This window comes from Nerophis lumbriciformis, linkage group LG23, assembly GCF_033978685.3.
Source record: "Nerophis lumbriciformis linkage group LG23, RoL_Nlum_v2.1, whole genome shotgun sequence".
In the NCBI taxonomy this organism is placed as follows: domain Eukaryota; kingdom Metazoa; phylum Chordata; class Actinopteri; order Syngnathiformes; family Syngnathidae; genus Nerophis; species Nerophis lumbriciformis.
In genome coordinates, this window is record NC_084570.2 from 39,248,417 (window position 1) to 39,273,951 (window position 25,535).

General features: G+C 43.3%; 1 protein-coding gene across 1 annotated transcript in view; it reads left to right on the top strand.

Moving 5' to 3' along the window:
* LOC133622628 (piezo-type mechanosensitive ion channel component 2) overlaps nucleotides 1-25,535 on the top strand; it is a 177,838-nt gene that overhangs the window by 43,011 nt on the left and 109,292 nt on the right. Inside the window, exons 3-13 of the mRNA XM_072915846.1 lie at nucleotides 4,246-4,347; nucleotides 4,502-4,547; nucleotides 5,226-5,385; nucleotides 5,452-5,653; nucleotides 16,050-16,263; nucleotides 16,322-16,487; nucleotides 16,594-16,680; nucleotides 16,964-17,005; nucleotides 17,220-17,358; nucleotides 18,169-18,359; nucleotides 20,746-21,012. Coding sequence (XP_072771947.1) covers nucleotides 4,246-4,347; nucleotides 4,502-4,547; nucleotides 5,226-5,385; nucleotides 5,452-5,653; nucleotides 16,050-16,263; nucleotides 16,322-16,487; nucleotides 16,594-16,680; nucleotides 16,964-17,005; nucleotides 17,220-17,358; nucleotides 18,169-18,359; nucleotides 20,746-21,012 — 1,616 coding nt within the window. The remainder of the gene's footprint in view (nucleotides 1-4,245; nucleotides 4,348-4,501; nucleotides 4,548-5,225; nucleotides 5,386-5,451; nucleotides 5,654-16,049; nucleotides 16,264-16,321; nucleotides 16,488-16,593; nucleotides 16,681-16,963; nucleotides 17,006-17,219; nucleotides 17,359-18,168; nucleotides 18,360-20,745; nucleotides 21,013-25,535) is intronic.

The window sequence follows — 25,535 nt, forward strand, 5'->3', positions numbered from 1 at the left end:
GCGGGGTCAAACCTGTTTGGTGTCGGTTGTTGTTTGTGTGCAGGTAGAACAGGCAGGGTCAAACCTGTTTGGTCTAAGTTTTTGTTGTTTGTGTGCAGGTAGAACAGCCGGGGGTAGAACAGGCGGGGTCACACCTGTTTGGTCTAAATTGTTGTTTGTGGGCAGGTAGAACAGGCGGGGTCACACCTGTTTGGTGTAAGCTGTTGTTGTTTGTGGGCAGGTAGAACAGGCGGGGTCACACCTGTTTGGTGTAACTTGTTGTTGTTTGTGTGTAGGTTGAACAGGCGGGGTCAAACCTGTTTGGTCTAAGTTGTTGTTGTTTGTGTGCAGGTAGAACAGGCGGGGTCTCACCTGTTTGGTCTAAGTTGTTGTTGTTGTTTGTGTGCAGGTAGAACAGGCGGGGTCAAACCTGTTTGATGTTGGTTGTTGTTTGTGTGCAGGAAGAACAGGCGGGGTCACACCTGTTTGGTGTAAGTTGTTGTTGTTTGTGTGCAGGTAGAACAGGCGGGGTCTCACCTGTTTGGTCTAAGTTGTTGTTGTTTGTGTGCAGGTAGAACAGGCGGGGTCAAACCTGTTTGGTCTAAGTTGTTGTTTGTGTGTGGGTAGAACAGGCGGGGTCAAACCTGTTTGGTCTAAGTTGTTGTTTGTGGGCAGGTAGAACAGGTGGGGTCACACCTGTTTGGTGTAGGTTGTTGTTGTTTGTGTGCAGGTAGAACAGGCGGGGTCACACCTGTTTGGTCAAAGCTGTTGTTGTTTGTGTGCAGGTAGAACAGGCGGGGTCACACCTGTTTGGTCTAAGTTGTTGTTGTTTGTGTGCAGGTAGAACAGGCGGGGTCACACCTGTTTGGTCTAAGTTGTTGTTGTCTGTGTGCATGTTGAACAGGCGGGGTCTCACCTGTTTGGTCTAAGTTGTTGTTGTTTGTGTGCAGGTAGAACAGGCGGGGTCAAACCTGTTTGGTGTCGGTTGTTGTTTGTGTGCAGGTAGAACATGCGGGGTCAAACCTGTTTGGTCTAAGTTTTTGTTGTTTGTGTGCAGGTAGAACAGGCGGGGTCACACCTATTTGGTGTAAGTTGTTGTTTGTGTGCAGGTAGAACAGGCGGGGTCACACCTGTTTGGTCTAAGTTGTTGTTGTTAGTGTGCAGGTAAAACAGGCGGGGTCTCACCTGTTTGGTCTAAGTTGTTGTTGTTTGTGTGCAGGTAGAACAGGTGGGGTCACACCTGTTTGGTCTAAGTTGTTGTTGTTAGTGTGCAGGTAGAACAGACAGGGTCACACCTGTTTGGTCTAAGTTGTTGTTGTTTGTGTGCAGGTAGAACAAGCGGGGTCAAACCTGTTTGGTGTAAGTTGTTGTTGTTTGTGTGCAGGTAGAACAGGCGGGGTTACACCTGTTTGGTCTTAGTTGTTGTTGTTTGTGTGCAGGTTGAACAGGCGGGGTCAAACCTGTTTGGTCTAAGTTTTTGTTGTTTGTGTGCAGGTAGAACAGGCGGGGTCACACCTGTTTGGTGTAAGTTGTTGTTTGTGTGCAGGTAGAACAGGCGGGGTCTCACCTGTTTCGTCTAAGTTGTTGTTGTTTGTGTGCAGGTAGAACAGGCGGGGTAAAACCTGTTTGGTCTAAGTTGTTGTTTGTGGGGAGGTAGAACAGGCGGGGTCACACCTGTTTGGTCCAAGTTGTTGTTGTTTGTGTGCAGGTTGAACAGGCGGGGTCAAACCTGTTTCGTGTAAGTTGTTGTTGTTTGTGTGCAGGTAGAACAGGCGGGGTCTCACCTGTTTGGTCTAAGTTGTTGTTGTTGTTTGTGTGCAGGTAGAACAGGCGGGGTCAAACCTGTTTGGTGTCGGTTGTTGTTTGTGTGCAGGTAGAACAGGCAGGGTCAAACTTGTTTGGTCTAAGTTTTTGTTGTTTGTGTGCAGGTAGAACAGGCGGGGGTAGAACATGCGGGGTCAAACCTGTTTGGTCTAAGTTGTTGTTTGTGTGCAGGTAAAACAGGCGGGGTCACACCTGTTTGGTGTAAGCTGTTGTTGTTTGTGTGCAGGTAGAACAGGCGGGGTAAAACCTGTTTGGTCTAAGTTGTTGTTTGTGGGCAGGTAGAACAGGCGGGGTCACACCTGTTTGGTGTAACTTGTTGTTGTTTGTGTGCAGGTAGAACAGGCGGGGTCACACCTGTTTGGTCCAAGTTGTTGTTGTTTGTGTGCAGGTTGAACAGGCGGGGTCAAACCTGTTTCATGTAAGTTGTTGTTGTTTGTGTGCAGGTAGAACAGGCGGGGTCTCACCTGTTTGGTCTAAGTTGTTGTTGTTGTTTGTGTGCAGGTAGAACAGGCGGGGTCAAACCTGTTTGGTGTCGGTTGTTGTTTGTGTGCAGGTAGAACAGGCAGGGTCAAACCTGTTTGGTCTAAGTTTTTGTTGTTTGTGTGCAGGTAGAACAGCCGGAGGTAGAACAGGCGGGGTCAAACCTGTTTGGTCTAAATTGTTGTTTGTGGGCAGGTAGAACAGGCGGGGTCACACCTGTTTGGTGTAAGCTGTTGTTGTTTGTGGGCAGGTAGAACAGGTGGGGTCACACCTGTTTGGTGTAACTTGTTGTTGTTTGTGTGTAGGTTGAACAGGCGGGGTCAAACCTGTTTGGTCTAAGTTGTTGTTGTTTGTGTGCAGGTAGAACAGGCGGGGTCAAACCTGTTTGATGTCAGTTGTTGTTTGTGTGCAGGAAGAACAGGCGGGGTCACACCTGTTTGGTGTAAGTTGTTGTTGTTTGTGTGCAGGTAGAACAGGCGGGGTCTCACCTGTTTGGTCTAAGTTGTTGTTGTTTGTGTGCAGGTAGAACAGGCGGGGTCAAACCTGTTTGGTCTAAGTTGTTGTTTGTGTGTGGGTAGAACAGGCGGGGTCAAACCTGTTTGGTCTAAGTTGTTGTTTGTGGGCAGGTAGAACAGGTGGGGTCACACCTGTTTGGTGTAAGTTGTTGTTGTTTGTGTGCAGGTAGAACAGGCGGGGTCACACCTGTTTGGTCAAAGCTGTTGTTGTTTGTGTGCAGGTAGAACAGGCGGGGTCAAACCTGTTTGGTGTCGGTTGTTGTTTGTGTGCAGGTAGAACATGCGGGGTCAAACCTGTTTGGTCTAAGTTTTTGTTGTTTGTGTGCAGGTAGAACAGGCGGGGTCACACCTATTTGGTGTAAGTTGTTGTTTGTGTGCAGGTAGAACAGGCGGGGTCACACCTGTTTGGTCTAAGTTGTTGTTGTTAGTGTGCAGGTAAAACAGGCGGGGTCTCACCTGTTTGGTCTAAGTTGTTGTTGTTTGTGTGCAGGTAGAACAGGCGGGTTCACACCTGTTTGGTCTAAGTTGTTGTTGTTAGTGTGCAGGTAGAACAGACAGGGTCACACCTGTTTGGTCTAAGTTGTTGTTGTTTGTGTCCAGGTAGAACAAGCGGGGTCAAACCTGTTTGGTGTAAGTTGTTGTTGTTTGTGTGCAGGTAGAACAGGGGGGGTCAAACCTGTTTGGTCTAAAATGTTGTTTTTTGTGTGCAGGTAGAACAGGCGGGATTACACCTGTTTGGTCTTAGTTGTTGTTGTTTGTGTGCAGGTTGAACAGGCGGGGTCAAACCTGTTTGGTCTAAGTTTTTGTTGTTTGTGTGCAGGTAGAACAGGCGGGGTCACACCTGTTTGGTGTAAGTTGTTGTTTGTGTGCAGGTAGAACAGGCGGGGTCAAACCTGTTTGGTGCAGGTTGTTGTTTGTGTGCAGGTAGAACAGGCGGGGTCACACCTATTTTTTGTAAGTTGTTGTTTGTGTGTGGGTAGAACAGGTGGGGTCAAACCTGTTTGGTTTAAGTTGTTGTTTGTGTGCGGGTAGAACAGGCGGGGTCAAACCTGTTTGGTCTAAGTTGTTGTTTGTGTGCAGGTAGAACAGGCGGGTTCACACCTGTTTGGTCTAAGTTGTTGTTGTTAGTGTGCAGGTAGAACAGACAGGGTCACACCTGTTTGGTCTACGTTGTTGTTTGTGTGCAGGTAGAACAGGCGGGGTTACACCTGTTTGGTCTTAGTTGTTGTTGTTTGTGTGCAGGTTGAACAGGCGGGTCTAAGTTTTTGTTGTTTGTGTGCAGGTAGAACAGCCGGGGTCAAACCTGTTTGGTGTAAGTTGTTGTTGTTTGTGTGCAGGTAGAACAGGCGGGGTCAAACCTGTTTGGTCTAAGTTGTTGTTGTTTGTGTGCAGGTAGAACATGCGGCGTCAAACCTGTTTGGTCTAAGTTGTTGTTGTTTGTGTGCAGGTAGAACAGGTCAGTTCTTGCGCTGGATCTGCTACACCTGTGTCACCTTCCTCGCCCTGCAGTGCTTCATGCAGATCCCCTTCGCCTACATCAGTCCTCAGGGTGAAACAGCATTCGTTCATTCATTCAATCATTGATTCATTCATTTATCCATCCATCCATCCATCCATCCATTCATTAATTTGTTCGTTCAATCATTCATTGTACAATCACATGTTAATTTTGCTGTGCTTTACCTGCTGCTTCCTTTCACCAGTCAGTGGCCACTGGGAGGACTTCCTCTACCATGTGGGCATCATCAGGTACTTCCTCTCTAGCTTTACAAACATATTTAACTCTGTACAAGTGTCAAAGGTACATATGTTAGCTTTACAAACATATTTAACTCTGTACAAGAGTCAAAAGTACATCTTCGAGCTCTACAAACAAATTTAACTCTGTAAAATGTCAAAAGTACATATGTTAGCTTTACAAACAATGTACTTAACTCTGTAAAAGTGTAAGAAGTACATCTGTTAGCTTTACAAACATACTTTACTCTGTAAAAGTGTAAAAAGTAGCTTTACAAAGTTCAACTCTGCAAAAGTGTCAAAAGTACATCTGCTAGCTTTACAAACAACATATTTAATTCTGTGCTATTGTCAAAAGTACATCTTCCATGTTTAAAAACAACATTTTTGACTCTGTACAAGTGTCAAAAGTACATCTCTAAGATTTACAAATAACATATTTGACTCTGCACAAGTGTCAAAAGTACCTCCCTAAGATTTACAAATAACATCTTCATCTCTGTACAAGTGTCAAAAGTACATCTGCTGGCTTTTTTTGTATGAGGTTGATGATGAATTGTTGATAAAAAGGGGAAGATACAACCATCCCATCAGTCTTTATCCCAGTGTTGTTGTTTTCTTTGATTGACAGCTTTGACTGGACTTCAGTCTTGGCTTTAGCAGCACGTTTAAAGTGTGTGTGTGTTTCAGACTGAGCTCCGTAGACCCAGGGAATATCATGCGCCTCCTGGCCCCGGACGTTGGCCTGTTCACGTCCACCGTCTTTATGGTGAGACTGAGTAAGAAGCTGCTACGTGCCGCGCCTCAAGTTAACCTCCACGAGAACGGGATCCCGCCCTCTGACCCCGAGGTAAGGCCAGCACCAGACGGCCATGGAGACGTGTTGACATCCGTCTGCTTGTGGGGGCCCCGACAGGAGCCGGACACGTCCGACACCGAGTCCGAGGCGGACAGCGAGAGTTCCGGCAGCTCGGACCAGAGCACGGTGCCGCTGACGAGCAGTCCGCCTCAGTTTGTTGAGAAGCTGCTGATGTTTGCAGTGGGACTGAGGCTGCTGTTGTCCACCATCATGAACACGGCCGGGAAGGTGGTGGTCACCTTGCTGCTGGGCCTGGCAGGTACTCTACTGGATTATACTTACTTACATGTATACATATATATATATATATATATATATATACAGTATATATATATATATATATATATATATATATATATATATATATATATATATATATATATATATATATATATATATATATATATATATATATATATGTATGTATGTATATATATATATATATATAGAACTTGAATACACCTCACGGTGATGCTTGGACACGTCATCAGTGATAAACCCGGGGTCATAGGGTGTTTCGGGTCTTTAATCATCAGACACCCTCGCCCGGGCGACCCAGCCGGGGGTGATCAGACCCCGGCCTGTGTCCAAGTAGCGCACCACGGATCCCCCCTACGGATCCACAGCCACCGGGAGGCCTTTTCTGCGGCCTCTAGGATGTTCTTGGTGGCTTTTCTCGACTGCAGTCCTCTAATGCCAAGGATTCTGAACACACGCTGTAGTGAGTGACCAGCAAAACCCCTGCACCCAATTTCGACTGGTTCACAGCGGGCTCTCCAGCCGTTACTCCGACACTCTACAGTGAGCTCAGCATATTTGGCCCTCTTACGCTCATTTGCTTCGTCAATTCGCTCCTCCCAGGGGACAGTCAGCTCCAGTAGCACCACTTGCTTGGTTGACTCCGATGTTAACACCATGTCTGGGCGGAGTGACGTGGTAGCGATATTGGCCGGGAACTTGAGTTGCCTTCCCAGGTCAACATGGAGCTGCCAGTCACGAGCGGTGGAACAGGAGCCCCCCTGAGAAGTTGGGTTGACAGCTTGCCTTCTGTCCTGCTCTGATGAAGGTGATTGACTGCTTCGGGGCGGCCTGGGACTTACATATATATATGTATGTATATATATATATATATATATATATATATATATATATATATATAATAGTCTTGTGATTTTTTTCCCACACATACATATATATATATATATATATATATATATATATATATATATATATATATATATTAGGGCTGCAACAACTAATCGATTAAATCGATTAAAATCTATTATAAAAATAGTTGGCGATTAATTTAGTCATCGATTCGTTGGATCTATGCTATGCGCATGCGCAGAGGCTACGTTTTTTTTTTTTTTTTTTTTTTTTTTTTAACCTTTATTTATAAACTGCAACATTTACAAACAGCTGAGAAACAATAATCAAAATAATAGGGGTGTAACGGTACGTGTATTTGTATCGAACCGTTTCGGTACGGGGGTTTAGTTTCAGTGCGGAAGTGTACCGAACGAGTTTCCAAACGGACATATTAAGTAGCGTACTGCACGTTGTGTAAACAATACTCAAAATGCCGGACATTTGAGGCATTTATGAAACTCCGCCCTGACAGCTCCGCAAAAGAGGACATGTCCGGTGAAAAGAGGACGTACGGTCAGTCTATCATAGCCCGTTAACTGCTAGCACGCTAGCAAAAGAGGACTAGCAGCGATCGGTTTCACCGGACGTAAAACCGATCGCTGCTCGCTTGCTAGCAGCGACCGGGCTAGGTCCTGACCATACGTCCTCTTTGCACCGGAGATGTCCTCTTTTGCGGGGCTGTCGGGCGGTGTTTCTTAAATGCCTCAAATGTCCGGCATTTTGAGTTAGGGTTGCGTGTATTTTCAATGTACGTTCAGGGTTAAGAAGGTTAAAAACAAAACAAATTGTGAAGGTGCGCAGCAGCATTCGTGAGGGAGGGGCAATTTTTATCGATACATTTATCAGATATCATTTTTTATTATCTATAGCAGGGGTGTCAAAAGTGTGCATTTTTGTAACATTTTCCTTGTTTTATTTGGCAAGTTGAAAGAACATATGTGGTGCCAGTATGCTGTTTTTTTCCCAATAAAATACTGGAAAGGATAGAAATGTAGTTTGTCTCTTTTATCCGATTATTAATCGATTAATCGAAGTAATAATCGACAGATTAATCGATTATCAAATTAATCGTTAGTTGCAGCCCTTATATATATATATATATATATATATATATATATATATATATATATATATATATATATATATATATATATATATATATATACACAGTCGCGATCAAAAGTGTACATACACTTGTAAAGAACATAATGTCATGGCTGTCTTGAGTTTTCAATCATTTTTACAACTCTTGTTTTTTTGTGATAGAGTGATTGGGTGATTGGAGCACATACTTGTTGGTCACAAAAAACATTCATGAAGTTTGGTTCTTTTATAAATGTATTATTGTTCTACTGAAAATATGAGCAAATCTGATGGGTCAAAAGTATTTGGGGTCATCGTCCTGTTGGAACACCCAACTGCGCCCAAGACCCAACCTCCAGGCTGATGATTTTTGCTTGTCCTGAAGAATTTGGAGGTAATCCTCCTTTTTCATTGTCCCATTTAAAGCACCAGTTCCAGTGGCAGCAAAACAGGCCCAGAGCATAATACTACCACCACCATGCTTGATGGTAGGATTGGTGTTTCTGGGATTAAAGGCCTCACCTTTTCTCCTCCAAACATCCATCCATCCATCCATTTTCTACCGTTTATTTCCCTTCGGGGTCGCGGGGGGCGCTGGAGCCTATCTCAGCTACAATCGGGCGGAAGGCGGGGTACACCCTGGACAAGTCGCCACCTCATCGCAGGGCCAACACAGATAGACAAACAACATTCACACTCACATTCATACACTAGGGCCAATTTAGTGTTGCCAATCAACCTATCCCCAGGTGCATGTCTTTGGAGGTGGGAGGAAGCCGGAGTACCCGGAGGGAACCCACGCAGTCACGGGGAGAACATGCAAACTCCACACAGAAAGATCCCGAGCCCGGGATTGAACCCAAGACTACTCAGGACCTTCGTATTGTGAGGCACATGCATTAACCCCTGTACCACCGTGCTGCCTCCTCCAAACATATTGCTGGGTATTGTGGCCAAACAGCTCCATTTTTGTTTTATCTGACATCACATGGACAAAGATAAGACCTTCTGGAGGAAAGTTCTGTGGTCAGATGAAACAAAAGTGGAGCTGTTTGGCCACAATACCCAGCAATATGTTTGGAGGAGAAAAGGTGAGGCCTTTAATCCCAGGAACACCATAACTACCGCCAAGCATGGTGGTGGTAGTATTATGCTCTGGGCCTGTTTTGCTGCCAATGGAACTGGTGCAATGAAAAAGGAGGATTACCTCCAAATTCTTCAGGACAAGCTAAAATCATCAGCCCAGAGGTTGGGTCTTGGGCGCAGTTGGGTGTTCCAATAGGACAATGACCCCAAACACGTCAAATGTGGTAAAGGAATGGCTTAATCAGGCTAGAATGAAGGTTTTAGAATGGCCTTCCCAAAGTCTTGACAAAAACGTGTGGACAATGCTGAAGAAACAAGTCCATGTCAGAAAAGCAACACATTTAGCTCAACTGCACCAATTTTGTCAAGAGGAGTGGTCAAAAATTCAAGCACAAGCTTGTGGATGGCTAACAAAAGCGCCTTATTGCAGTGAAACTTGCCAAGGGACATGTATGCAAATATTAACATTGCTGTATGTATACTTTTGACCCAGCAGATTTGCTCACATTTTCAGTAGACCCATAATAAATTCATAAAAGAAGCAAACTTCATGAATGTTTTTTGTGACCAACAAGTATGTGCTCCAATCACTCTATCACAAAAAAATAAGAGTTGTAGAAATGATTGGAAACTCTAGACAGCCATAACATTATGTTCTTTACAAGTGTATGTACACTTTTGACCACCATTGATTGATTGATTGATTGAAACTTTTATTAGTAGATTGCACAGTTCAGTACATATTCCGTACAATTGACCACTAAATGGTAACACCCGAATAAGTTTTTCAACTTGTTTAAGTCGAGGTCCACGTAAATCAATTCATGGTACACTATATATATATATATATATATATATATATATATATATATATATATATATATATATACACACCGGTATATATATATATATATATATATATATATATATATATATATATATATATATAAGATAGATACTGTAGATATCTGTCCCTCCGTCTGTATATATATACTGTATATGTAGGATATCTTAAAGGCCTACTGAAACCCACTACTATTGACCACGCAGTCTGATAGTTTATATATCAATGATGAAATCTTAACATTGCAACACATGCCAATATGGCCGGGTTAACTTATAAAGTGCAATTTTAAATTTCCTGGGAAACTTCCGGTTGAAAACGTCTATGTATGATGACGTATGCACGTGACGTCAATAGTTGAAACAGACATTTTGGAATAGGTCGGTCGCCAGCTTAAATCGTCTTTTTTCATCGCTAAATTCCACAGTATTCTGGACATCTGTGTTGGTGAATCTTTTGCAATTTGTTTAATGAACAATGGAGACTGCAAAGAACAAACCTGTAGGTGCGATCGGTGTATTAGCGTCTGGCTACAGCAACACAACCAGGAGGACTTTGACTTGGATAGCAGACGCACTATCCGACGCTAGCCGCCGACCGCATCGATGATCGGGTGAAGTCCTTCGTCGCTCCGTCGATCGCTGGAACGCAGGTGAGCTTCGGTGTTGATGAGCAGATGAGAGCTGGCGTAGGTGGAGAGCTAATGTTTTTAGCATAGCTCTGTCGAGGTCCGTAGCTAAGTTAGCTTCAATGTTAGCAACAGCATTGTTAAGCTTTGCCAGGCTAGAAAGCATTAACCATGTAGTTACAGGTCCATGGTTTAATAGTATTGTTGATTTTATGTCTATCCTTCTAGTCAGGGGTTTATTTATTTTGTTTCTATCTGCAGTTAAGCCCGATGCTATCACGTTAGCTCCGTAGCTAAAGTGCTTCACCGATGTATTGTCGTGGAGATAAAAGTCACTGTGAATGTCCATTTCGCGTTCTCGACTCTCATTTTCAAGAGGATATAGTATCCAAGGTGGTTTAAAATACAAATCCGTGATCCACAATAGAAAAAGGAGAGAGTGTGGAATCCAATGAGCCCTTGTACCTAAGTTACGGTCAGAGCGAAAAAAGATACGTCCTGCACTGCACTCTAGTCCTTCACTCTCACGTTTTTCATCCACGAATCTTTCATTCTCGCTCAAATTAGTGGGGTAATCGTCGCTTTCTCGGTCCGAATCGCTCTCGCTGCTGGTGTAAACAATGGGAAAATGTGAGGAGACTTTCAACTAGTGACGTCACGCTACTTCCGGTACAGGCAAGGCTTTTTTTATCAGCGACCAAAAGTTGCGAAGTTTATCGTCGATGTTCTCTACTAAATCCTTTCAGCAAAAATATGGCAATATCGCGAAATGATCAAGTATGACACATAGAATAGATCTGCTATCCCCGTTTAAATAAAAAAAATGTCATTTCAGTAGACCTTTAAGTATAAGTTAGTCAGTTAAGTTAATCGATTTTGATTCATTTGTATTTTTTGAGCAATGACAAGTTTAACTAGAAAATACCCGCGGAAATTTTGATGGGCCTGCTGTCTGTGCCCTGGACCTCCGCCCCGGAAGCCGCCGTACTTATTAGATGGTGCCGAGTGTATGAATCCGGTAAATTTAGGTGTCACTGTACAAAATGAGCCACATAGCTAGCCTAAAACAGTAGCATGTTTACACAAAAATGATAACACGTAGCATGTGTTCTAAAGATAGCATGATAACAGTCAACATGTTTCATATACCAAATTACACGACTCAAAGGTATATGGCTGCGGAAATAGAAAAAAAAAAAGTATAATTAGAAGAAAAAGTTAGCACGCTTAAGTTAGCTTGCTAGCATGCTACCGTTTGCATGCTATCATGTAACAAGTGTCACATACCAAGTTTATGACCCTGGGTGAAACGGTTGCAAAACTAGCTAAAAATGTTAGCATGCTAATGTTAGCATGCTAGCAAGCTAACATAAGCATGAGAATAGTTAGCTTGTGTCACATACCAAGTTTTATGACTCTAAGGTGTATGGCTGGGAAATTAGAGAAAAATGTGTACATTTAGCAAAAAAAAGCTAGCAGTTTAATGTTAGCATGCTAACGTTTACATTCTTACAGTTTACTAGTGTCACGTACCAAGTTATATGACTCTGGGGTAAACGATTGCAAAACTAGCTCATTCAAAATTAGCTCAAAAAGCTAGCATGCTAACGTAAACATGCATACAGTTAGCATGTTTCAAATACCAAGTTATATGACTCTAAGGTGTATGGCTGCGGAATTACACAAACAAATGTAATATTCGCTGGAAACGTAGCCATGCTAATGCTAGCATACTAGCACGCTAACGTTAAGAAGCTAGCACATGACTGGGGAAGAATAAATACCAAAATGCAGTATTTGTTGGTATAGACATAGAAAGTAGCAAAGAAGCTAGCATTAAACATTAGCATGCTAATATGAGATATGCAAGCAAAAAAAAGCTAGCATGCTAACTTTCTCACAAGTATGCTAGCAGTTAAAGTGCTAATGCACGCTACTGCTAGCAAACGTGCTCGACACCAACGCAGATAGAAAAAAAGAAGATTTTTTTGTACCGAGGGGCTCTGTTGTGTGTCTACTGTATGTTGTGTGCCTATTGAACTGTTGACCCCATGTTTTTGTTTATTCGTGAATAGCGTCGCCATGGTAACATGAAATGTTCCCATTATAAAATAGGCCTATCGGCGCAAACAAGGCCTTTCAGACTGTATATCATATACGGGGGTTCGTGAGCCGTTTCGTCTTGTAGTAGACAAAAAGTGTTTTTTTTTGGTTCGTGAATAGCGTTGCCATGGTAACACAAAATGATCTGTTAACACTAATAAACTAAGATACCTGAGGGGGGGGCTGTCACGTGACATCAAAGGAATTCATGTAATTAGACGAGGCTGCTACTATTACGCAATGACAGGAAGTAATGGAGGATTTGTAGAAAAACTTCATGCCGAACAATGTCTGATTGTGGGCAAACGCTTTGAGATATCAACTTTTCGTAAAAACCCTGAGCGCCTCAAGGCTTTGAGAAACGTTCCGGTGTTCTCAGATTTCCGATAAGTGGAGAAATGGCCGAGTTAGAGCGAGTAGGAAAATAAGAATTTTTGTGTTTTTGTGTCATTTGGATCTGACGTCTTAACATTAAGCCTCGATGAGAGATTTTGAGGCTGAGCCATCCGCTTTAATGGGGAAAGGCTGAGCCGATGGCGCTTGCCTCACTTCGATGGCCATCCAGCCAAAACCAAACATTGGACATTAAAACTTTTTAGCCAGGGTTAAAGTAGACAAGTTTGTGAACAAAATGAGACGTTCAGCACTGAGCTACGTAAAAGAATGGCTGAGCTACGAGAGGAGGTAGTCTCGCAGGTGTGCTGGAAAATTACCCATTATAAATACGGATGTCCGATAATGGCTTTTTGCCGATATTCCGATATTGACCAAACCCTTAATTACCGATACCGATATCAACTGATATATACAGTCGTGGAATTAACACATTATTATGCCTAATTTGGACAACCAGGTATGGTGAAGATAAGGTCCTTTTAAAAAAAATAAAATAAGATAAATAAATTTAAAAAAATTCTTGAATAAAAAAGAATGTAAAACAATATAAAAACAGTTACATAGAAACTAGTAATGAATGAAAATGAGTAAAATTAACTGTTAAAGGTTAGTACTATTAGTGGACCAGCAGCACGCTTACGGACTGTATCCCTTGCAGACTGTATTGATATATATTGATATATAATGTAGGAACCAGAATATTAATAACAGAAAGAAACAACCCTTTTGTGTGAATGAGGGGAGGAAGGTTTTTTTTGGGTTAGTGTATTAATTGTAAGTGTATCTTGTGTTTTTTATGTTGATTTAATAAAAATAAAATAAATAAATAAATTAAAAAACCGATACTGATAATAAAAAAACGATATCGATAATTTCCGATATTACATTTTAAAACATTTATCGGCTGATAATATCGGCAGGCCAATATTATCGGACATCTCTAACTATAAAGGTACGTTCCTATTGGAATTGGGCCACTTTTTGGTTTATTCTTGAATAGCGTCGCCATGGTAACTTGAAATTTTCCCAATTTAACATACGCCTATTGGCGCAAACGAGACCTTTCCAACGGTAGAACATATGTGGCGGTTCGTTGGCCGGTTCATCTTGTATTAAACAAAATATGTTTTTGTATTTTCGTTAATAGCGTTACCATAGTAACACGAAATGTTCCCTATTTAGATTTCCGCCATTGGCGCCAACGAGACCTTTCCGACGGTATAACATATGTGGGGGTGCGTTGGCCGGTTCTTCTCGTAGTCGCGGTAAGAGAAACGTGCGGAACAAGAAGTTGAATAATAAAGTTAGAAGTATGAGCAATAACAATATGGGCTGCTTGCATTGCAGCAGTCCCATAACTAGAAAATACACTAAAGGTCTTGGGGACCCAAAAGGGTTCTACGTACTCATAAAAATTTTAAAAATAAATTACATTTTTGTCTTTACTTTCAATGCCTGAATCTCTACATCTACTTCACATCTTTTCATTGATTATATGTTGTTTTGTTTGGATGATTTTCCAAGCCAGTTTAAAAGAAGAAGAATGAGTGTAATTACATTCCAACATGTTCTCCTTACAGTCTGCATGTTTACACTTGTATTACATTTCCACTTGTTTTCCATCCATCCATTTTCTACCGCTTGTCCCTTTTGGGGTCGCGGGGGGGGGGTCGCTGGAGCCTATCTCAGCTGCATTCGGGCGGAAGGCGGTGTACACCCTGGACAAGTCGCCACCTCATCGCAGGGCCTTCGACTTGTTTTGTTCTACTAATATTTTACAAAGTGTTAGAAATGAGCTGTGGACACGCCTGCATTACACACAATATTGTCTTTCCAAAGACTCGTTGCTGTACTCCACCTGTACCTGCACCTATACCTCTACTCTCTACCTGTACCTATACCTCTACTTTCTACCTGTACCTATACCTCTACTCTCTATCTGTACCTATACCTCTACTCTCTACCTGTACCTATACCTCTACTTTCTACCTGTACCTATACCTCTACTCTCTATCTGTACCTATACCTCTACTCTCTACCTGTACCTATAACTCTGCTCTCTACCTGTACCTATACCTCTACTCTCTACCTGTACCTACAACTCTACTCTCTACCTGTACCTATACCTATACCTTTACTCTCTACCTGTACTTATACCTCTACTCTCTACCTGTATCTATACCTGTACTCTCTACCGATACCGCTACCTGTACTCTCTATCTGTACCTCTACCTGTACTCTCTACCTATACCTCTACCTGTTCTCTCTACCTGTGCCTCTACCTGTACTCTCTACCTCTACCTGTACTCTCTACCTCTACCTCTACCTGTACTCTCTCCCTGTATCTCTACCTGTACTCTCTACCTCTACCTCTACCTATACCTGTACCTATACCTCTACTCTCTACCTGTACCTATACCTATACCTATACCTCTACTCTCTACCTGTACCTATACCTCTACTCTCTACCTGTACCTATACTCTCTACCTGTATTCTCTATCTACCTCTACCTGTACTCTCTACCTATACTTCTACCTGTACTCTCTACCTGTGCCTCTACCTGTACCCTCTACCTGTACTTCTACCTGTACTCTCTACCTATACCTCTACCTCTACCTGTACTCTCTACCTCTACCTCTACATCTACCTGTACTCTCTACCTATACCTCTACCTGTACTCACTACCTGTACCTCTACCTGTACTCTCTACCTGTACTCTCTACCTGTACCTCTACCTGTACCTCTACCTGTACTCTCTACCTCTACATGTACTCTCTACCTCTACCTCTACCTGTGCCTCTACCTATACCTCTACCTGTACTCTCTACCTGTACCTATACCTTTACCTGTACCTGTACCTGTGCCTGTGCCTCCATCTGTACCTGTGCCTCCATCTGTACCTGTACCTGTACCTCTACCTGTACATGTACGTTTCCTTCTACCTGTACCTCTACCTGTACCTCACCTCTACCTCTACCTCTACCTGTATGTGTACCTCTACCTCTTCCTGTACTTCTACCTTTACCGGTACCCCTACCTGTACCTCTGCCTCTACCTCTACCCGTATGTGTACGTCTACCTGTACCTGTACCTGTGCCTCTACCTGTACCCTCTACTTGTACCTCTACCTCTACCTGTTCCTGTACCTTTACCTGTACGTGTACATCTACCTCTACCTCTACCAGTCCGTGTACGTCTACCTCTACCTGTACCTCTACCTGTACCTGTACTCTACCTCTACCTGTACCTGTACCTTTACCTGAACTCTACCTGTACCTTTACCTGTACTCTACCTGTACCTATATCTGTAGCTGTATCTGTAGCTGTACCTCTACTTGTAGCTGTAAGCATGTTTATGTGTGCAGGTATAATCCTTCCGTCCCTCACCTCCAGCGTGTACTTTGCCACCTTCCTGGGACTGGTGTGGTGGTGGATCTTCGGCCGCCCCATCAGTCTGCTCCTCTTCAGCTCCCTGTGTGTGATGATGGCCATCTTCAGCGCCGGCCACCTTCTGGCCATTTACGTCTACCAGCTGCCGCTGTCCCAGCAGGTGGTGCCGCCTGATGACGTCTACGCCAGGTAGCCCTCCCGACACGCACACTTAGAGACCACAGAACGGACGTCTTGTCTGCCTCAGGTTGTTTGGGATGACGGGAGTGATACGGACCAACAGTTCTGAGCCGTACGTGCTGCACATGCAGCCCCGTCTCAGCTGGCCTGACTTGGTCAACCCTCTGGTCCTGCTGCTGCTCTACTACACGCTGCTGGCGCTCATACACAAGTGGGCGCTGATTACAGAGCAGGTTGGATTCTGTCCAAACGCTGTCTGGGACAGGGCAGTAAAATGGCCGATCAAACAAAACAGAAGTCAATTATAACAAGAGCTGACATGGATGTGATCTTTTTTAGGAGAATGCTGATGAGAGTCTACTTGACACTCAGGATGTTCCTCCAAGCTTCTCCAGAGTGGTTTACATCTCGGGAGACCAGCAGGAGGTACAGGAAGATCACCGTTATTTATATTATTAACGACTTATTCTCTTCATTGGCTTTAAAATGCAATTTTTTAAATGTTTTCTTCTTCCTTTGTTGTGTTGATTTTTTTATTAATACAACTACTAATTGACCAATTATTATTTTCTGTATGGAAGAAATAATAATAATAACACTAATAGTGTTATTATTCAAGTCAGTGGGAAGAATTAAGTTTAATGTTTGTTTTAGAAAATTAACAATAAATAAATAAACCCTAAGAAATTATATTCCTGCATTATTTCAGCTTTTGAACAGCACAGAGGAGGATACGTATCTCCCTAATGAGGTAATGATACACATATGCATATAAATGTGTGTGTGTATATATATATATATATATATATATATATATATATATATATATATATAATGTACTCATATATATATATATATATATATATATATATATATATATATATATATATATATATATATATATATATGGTTATATTCAGAAACATTCCTATTCATTGTCCTGATGATGTTCCTTCTTGCCACAGCCAATGATTTCACTGAGGGGACCATCTTGGCAGGACATGTGTGGACACCACCAAGGCAGCCTGCTAGGGGGCGCTGGCTACACCAACTGTTACCCTCTGTCACAGTATGACTCACCTGGTAAACATGTAACCTCACCTGGTAAACAAGTCACCTCACCTGGTAAATATCAAACCTCACCTGGTAAACATGTAATCTCACCTGGTAAACATGTAACCTCACCTGTTAAACATGTAACCTTATCTGGTAAACAAGTAACCTCACCTGATAAATATGTAATCTCACCTGGTAAACATGTAACCTCACCTGGTAAATAAGTCACCTCACCTGGTAAACATGTAACCTCACCTGGTAAACATGTAATCTCACCTGGTAAACCTGTAATCTCACCTGGTAAATAATTAACCTCACTTGGTAAACATCTAACCTCACCTGGTAAACATGTAATCTCACCTAGTAAACATGTAACCTTACCTGGTAAACATGTAACCTCACCTGGTAAACAAGTAACCTCACCTGGTAAACATCTAACCTCACCTGGTAAACATCTAACCTCACCAGATAAACATCTAATCTCACTAGGTAAACATGTAATCTCACCTGGTAAATATGTAACCTCACCTGGTACACAGGTAATCTCACCTGGTAAACATGTGACCTCACCTGGTAGATATGTAATCTCACCTGGTAAACATGTAACCTCACCTGGTAAACATGTAACCTCACCTGGTAAACATGTGATATTACCTGGTAAACATGTAACCTCACCTGGTAAACATGTAACTTAACCTGGTAAACATCTAACCTCACCTGGTAAACATCTCATCTCACCTGGTAAACATGTAACCTTACCTGGTAAACATGTAGCCTCACCTGGTAAACATGTAACCTCACCTGTTTAACAAGTAACCTTACCTGGTAAACATGTAACCTCACCTGGTAAACATGTAGAAAGCCCAGCTGACCTGGACCTGGCTGACCTGGACCCGGCTAACCTGGATAGGACTGACCTGGACAGGACTGACCAAGGCTTGGAGAGTCTGACGTTGAGTTCTAGTCCTCAGTCAGGACCCAGTGGTCTGGTGCTGGTTGGACGACTGGTGCAGAAACACAGCTATGTCAGTGCTCTCATCATCATGATGGTAGGAAGTACTCTATTACATTGTAATACTCTATCACATAGTAATACTCTGACATTGTAATACTCTTTGTACATAGTAATACTCTATGTACATTATATGACATAGTAATACTCTATGTACATTCTATGACATAGTAATACTCTATGTACATACTATGAAATAGTAATATTCTATGTACATACTATACTCTATGACATAGTAATACTCTATGTACATACTATACTCTATGACAAAGTAATACTCTATGTACATACTATACTCTATGACATAGTAATACTCTATGTAAATACTGTACTCTATGACATAGTAATACTCTACAGCAGGCCTGGCCAACCCGCGGCTCGCAAGCCTCTTGCGGCTCTTTGGCTGGTTTGATGCGGCTCTTAACTCTGTTATGAGAGTAGCGTATGTGTGTGTGTGGCCCTTTAAGATATGACAGCATGTGAGGTGAGTGACTTCAGTGAGTGGGTGGGCGAGAGAGGTGAGGGAGCGGTAACAGAGAGTGTGTGCAGGTGCTAGTAGCTTGGTGGATGGCTGCGTGCAATACACCAATAAAGTCACAAAGTTGCAACAAACCGCCGGCCTCGTCATTCACCCTCGAGTCCGGAGCTGTAAAGACCTACTGCCGGGTAAAGTGAAGGGTGTTACCCCCGAAGTACATCGGCCCTGGAGGAACGTCTCCCCTGCGCTCCTCGACTACGGTCTGGGAGCCGGAAGCAGGAAGGGTGTAACAACTCTATTAGTGCCTTAGTGTTTACCATCAAGTCTTTATTTTGACAGCTCCTCGCGGTAAACTTGTCTGAGTGCAAACTGAGGCAGTATTTGTCACTGATAAAACTTTCGGCAAATCAAAATTTATGACCAATAAAAACGCAATAAACGGGGTCAAAAATTTGACCCGGCAAATATAAACAAAAGAAAACACTGGCGGAAAAGCGATAATCGATACAATAAAAAAAATCAAGCAAACCGGGCGCAAGGTAAAAAAAAAAAAAATCCGCGTTCGGTTGATACGCGGGCTTCAGGAATTGCACGTCCTTTCTGATTTCAATGCGTAAAAAGACACACAAAGTGCGGTAACGCCAACACTGCTTGACAGTATAACAAAATAAGTCACACTTATATTCTGTAACATTCACAGTTTTAGAAAAAGTGCAGAGGTAGAAATATTCCAAATAACCTCTTGTATACAATGTAAACAAATAATGCCTCAAAACAAGTTAATTGTATTTCAACAAAACACAGCAGACGAGCTCTCGCCCTGCGCAGCTGTTTTGTAGTGGCGATGTGGGCTTGTAGATCACTAATTGCCACATATTGTGTGTGTGTGTGTGTGTGTGTGTGTGTGTAAGGGATGGGGTGATGTTCATGTGTGTCCATGTGTAGGATGTGGCTCTTTGCAGTAACACAGTAAAAAAAAGTGTCTCTTAGTCTCTGACTGGTTGGCCACCCCTGCTCTGTTAATTTACTTACAGTGTTATTATACTTTTACAGTGTTATTATACTTATACTGTGTTATTATACGAAAACAGTGTTATTATTTAGATAGTGTTATTATACTTATACAGTGTTATTATACTTATACAGTGTTATTATACTTAAACAGTGTTATTATACAGATACAGTGTTATACTTATACTGTGTTATACTTTTACTGTGTTATTATACATATACAGTGTTATTATATTTATAGTGTTATTATACTTATACGGTGTTATGATACTAACACTTTGTTATTATTTATATATACAGTGTTATTATACTTACACAGTTGTATCATATTTTTACAGTGTTATTATAATTGTACAGTGTTATTGTACTTTTACAGTGACATTATACTTATACTGTGTTATTATACTTTTACAGTGTTATTATTATTTTACAGTGTTATCATACTTTTACAATGTCATTATACTTTTGCAGTGTTATTATACTTTTACAGTGTTATCATACTTTTACAGTGTTATTATACTTTTACTGTGTGATTATTTGAAGCACAGAAATATAATTCCTTACCAGCAGCACATTGTGCGTGACTTTCAAACTCACCATTTCCATTTATACACCCCCATCATTTTATAATGGTTAGCATGCATACACTTAATATATTTATTTCTTCAAGCGTGTGGGAGCAATATGTACTTCAAAGCTATCAACACTTTCATAGATGTTGTTGCTAGGCAGAATACGGGGAAATGTATTTGCTGGCCATATTGGCAGCTGTGATGCCTGGGAAGAAAGTGTTCATAGGTAACATCAGCTTGTAATGCTCATTAATAGCAGTGCGTTAGCAAGCTAGCTGTTATGCTATCTTATGACACATTTGTTGAAATAGATATGACTCTCCCAAGCAAACGTTAACTCATCTTCTGTGCTACCTGTCCAGGTATGGAGTATCACCTACAACAGCTGGCTGACCTTTGCCCTGCTGGTGTGGTCCTGCATCATCTGGATGATGCGCGACCGCCGCCGCTACGCCATGATGTCCGCCCCCTTCCTGGCCGTGTACGGCACCGTCTTGGTGGTGCTGGGCTTCGTCAGTGGCTTGCGTCTGAGCCGGGCCGAGCTGTACCCGGGACTGCCCCCCGCCGTGGTGGAGGACTTTGACCTGAGCAGCTACCACCCGGCGCCCTGCATCCACCTGGGAGCCAAGGTAACATGCAGTATGCTACATGATGCATCCACCTGGGAGTCAATGTAACGTACAGTACGCTACATCTTGCATCCGCCTGGGAGCCAAGGTAACGTACAGTACGCTACATCTTACATCCACCTGGAAGCCAAGGTAACGTACAGTACGCTCCATGTTGCATCCACCTGGGAGCCAAGGTAACATACAGTACGCTACATGTTGCATCCACCTGGGAGCCAAGGTAACGTACAGTACGCTACATGTTGCATCCACCTGGGAGCCAAGGTAACGTACAGTACGCTACATGTTGCATCCAGATGGGAGCCAAGGTAACGTACAGTACGCTACATGTTGCCTCATGATAACACTAAGGTAACATTCAGTGTGTTACATGTTGCATCATCATAACACTAAGGTAACATACAGTACGTTGCATGTTGCAGTGCTAATTAAAGTAATAATAATGTAAACAAATACAGTAATAATAATAATGTAAACTAATACAGCAATAATAATGTAAATAAATACAGTAATAATAATGTAAACAAATACAGTAATAATAATGTAAACACATGCAGTAATAATATTACAAACAAATACAGTAATAATAATGTAAACGAATACAGTTCTAATAATGTAAATAAATACAGTAACAATAATACGAACAAATACAATGTATCCATCCATCCATCCATCCATCCATCTTCTTCCGCTTATCCGAGGTCTAAGCAGGGAAGCCCAGACTTTCCTCTCCCCAGCCACTTCGTCCAGCTCTTCCTGGGGGATCCCGAGGCGTTCCCAGGCCAGCCGGGAGACAGTCTGCCCAACGTGTCCTGGGTCTTCCCCGTGGCCTCCTACCGGTCGGACGTGCCCTAAACACCTCCATGGGGAGGCGTTCGGGTGGCATCCTGACCAGAGCCTGGACAAGAGAACATCAGATGACACTTGAGCGACTCGTGGACATGCTCACAAGCCCACCGGTACTGGCCTATCCCGACTTCAACCAGCCATTCATGCTGTATACCGATGCGTCCGAGCAGGGGCTCGGAGCGATCCTTTACCAGCAGCAAGAGGGGAAGTTGAGGGCCATTGGGTATGGTTCGAGAACATTAACCCCTGCAGAGAGAAACTACAACCTACACAGTGGGAAGTTAGAGTTTCTCGCCTTGAAATGGGCAGTGTGTGAGAAGTTCAGGGACTACCTGTATTACGCCCCTCACTTCACGATATATACAGACAATAACTTGCTCACCTACATCATGAGCAGTGCCAAGCTAAATGCCGTGGGGCATCGATGGGTAGCGGAACTGTCTGATTTCCGTTTTGATGTGAAGTATCGCCCGGGCAAGGTAAACATCGATGCAGATACGCTGTCACGGATCCCGCTAGACATTGACAGATATATGTCCGCTTGCACTGAGGAGTTAACCCAAGATGTGGTGTATGCAACGTGGGAGGGAAACAGAGCGGCTCAGAGGAAAGATGTCGCCTGGATCGCTGCCCTACACATCTCCTCTCTGAACACCAGACAGCAGCCACCTGCACTCCTGCCAACGATAAGCCATGATGAGCTGGTGAGAGCACAGCGAGAGATCGTGAAGTTCAAGGAGACAAGTACAGCACTCACTGATGAGATGCGGAAAGCAGCCAATGTACATACCAGGAAGCTCTTACATGAGTGGAGTAAGCTACACTTGGAGAATGAACTCCTGTACAGACGGACTGATTCCAGACAGCAGCTTGTCCTACCTGCAAAATACAGACCTGTGGCATTGAAACATCTTCATGACGAGATGGGACATGTTGGTACGGAGATGGTGCTCAACCTGGCTAGAGAACGGTTCTACTGGCCCTATATGAAGAGGGAGATTGAGAACTATGTTACCAGGAGGTGCCCATGCATCAAACAGAAGAAACCTGTCGCTCACCTGCGGGCTCCTATGGGCAGTATAACGACAAGCTTCCCCCTAGAACTCGTCTGCATTGACTACCTACACCTTGAGACTAGCAAGGGACGTTATCAATACATCCTGGTTGCAATTGACCACTTCACGCGATTTGCACAAGCGTACGCTACGAAGAACAAGTCAGGTCATACCGCAGCAGAACGCATATATAATGACTTCGTCCCACGTTTTGGTTATCCGGCCAAGCTGCACCACGACCAGGGCTGTGAGTTCGAGAACGAACTGTTTCGGACGTTGCAGAAACTCTCAGGAGTTGGACATTCCAGAACGTCACCATATCACCCACAAGGCAACCCAGCAGAGAGGTTTAACCGCACCTTATTGCAAATGCTGAGAACGCTGGCAGACCGAGAAAAGGAGCGCTGGAAAGACCATCTACCACAAATGGTACATGCGTACAACTGTACCCGGCATGAGGCCACTGGCTACTCGCCACATTATCTGCTCTTTGGCCATCACCCACGCCTGCCAGTCGATCTGTTATTTGGGTTGATGGAAGAAACAGACCCAGTCACACCAAAAGGTTATGCACAGAAGTGGGCAAAGAGAATGCCCGAGGCTTATCACATTGCAAGCGAGAACAGCAAGCAGTCAAGTGCCAGAGGCAAGTCATATTGCGACCAAAAGATGAAAGGATCTGCCCTGCAACCTGGAGACAGAGTGCTCGTGAGGAACTCAGCGAACGAGGAGGTCCTGGAAAGCTAAGGTCGTATTGGGAAAGAGCCATATACCGAGTCAAAGAACAGGTATCAGAAAACCCTGTGTACGTTGTGTATCAAGAAAGTGGAGACAAGCAGAAAACAAGAACCCTGCATCGTATTCTGTTGTTGCCTGTGAGTGACCTACCTGTCGAAACTCTTCCTGGTCCAGTGAACTCAGCACCTGCGGGAAGACAGAGAAAAATAGGTTCAAGAGCTAGTGATGCAGAGCCACAGATGCTTGACAGTGACAACTCGGAGGATTCAGAGGATGAACAGAGCACTGGACGCTATTGGCTAAGACTGCCTTTGAATAGGACAGAACGTAGAGACTCAGTCCATGAACCGACTTCAAGTCAAAGACAATCAGATAATGAACCTGTAATGGAGGATGATGGTCCTGAATCGCTTCGAAGCCGTCCGGAAGTTGTTTTCCATTGCTTCCCTGAACTCCTCCCATGTCCGAGTTTATTTTATTTTATTTTATTTTATTTTTTTTATCAATCAATCAATCAATCAATGTTTATTTATATAGCCCTAAATCACAAGTGTCTCAAAGGGTTGCACAAGCCACAACGACATCCTCGGCTCTGAGCCCACATAAGGGCAAGGAAAAACTCACAACCCAGTGGGATGTCAATGTGAATGACTATGAGAAACCTTGGAGAGGACCGCAGATGTGGGTGACCCCCCACCCCCCACCCCAGGGAAGACCGGATGCAATGAACGTCGAGTGGGTCTAGCATATTATTGTGAAAGTCCAGTCCATAGTGGATCTAACATAATAGTGAGAGTCCAGTCCATATTGGGGCCAGCTGGAGACCATGCCAAGCGGAGACGGGTCAGCAGCGCAGAGATGTCCCCAACTGATGCACAGGCGAGCGGTCTACCCCGGGTCCCGACTCTGGACAGCCAGCACTTCATCCATGGCCACCGGACCTGTGTGTAGAAAACACTCCCGTCAGGGGGTGCATTCTACGCCGGGGGTGCATTATCCGGCACAACACCTGATACCTGACGCTACAAGGTGTGTGTAGGTGTGTGTGTGGGTGGGTGGGGGGGGGGGGGGGGGGGGGGGGGGGGGTGATTGGAGGTAGCGGGGGTGTATATTGTAGCGTCCCGGAAGAGTTAGTGCTGCAAAGGATTCTGGGTATTTGTTCTGTTGTGTGTTTATGTTGTGTTACTGTGCGGATGTTCTCCCAAAATGTGTTTGTCATTCTTGTTTGGTGTGGATTCACAGTGTGGCGTATATTTCTAACAATGTTAAAGGTTTTTATACTGGCACCCTCAGTGTAACCTGTATCGCTGAAGATCAAGTATGCGTTGCATTCACTATTGTGTGCGTTCTAAAGCCGCAAATATTATGTAACTGAGCCAGCACTCGTTGGATTGGACGAAAAAAGGGGTCGTTACAATTCTCCGGGAGGGGCACTGAAATTTGGAAGTCTCCCGGGAGGTTTGGCAAGTATGAGAATTAGCGGTGTACCACAGCACCGCCGTTGTATATAATCGGCGGGCCAGCTCTCGTGTTAATTTGGTATCACCTCACGGGCCACGTGATATCACACGGCGGGCCAAATTTGAGTTTGACACCCATGGGCTAGAGTATACAAATAATGTTTAAAAAAAAAAAATTATTTTATTTTTTATCTATTTATTTTTTGTCCTGTCCAGCTTCTCAGGCAAATCATATAGTTGATTTAGATGCCCATATTGGCTGTTCAGATTTACTTTACAAAAGAGAAGTGTAGGATACTTCTCTTGTTGTCTTATTTGTATTTAACTTTATTAAATGTATTTATATTATCATTTGATGCAGCCGGGCCGGAGCAGGAGGGGATAGAAAGAGAAAAAAAGGAAGACAGAGGGGGAAATTGTG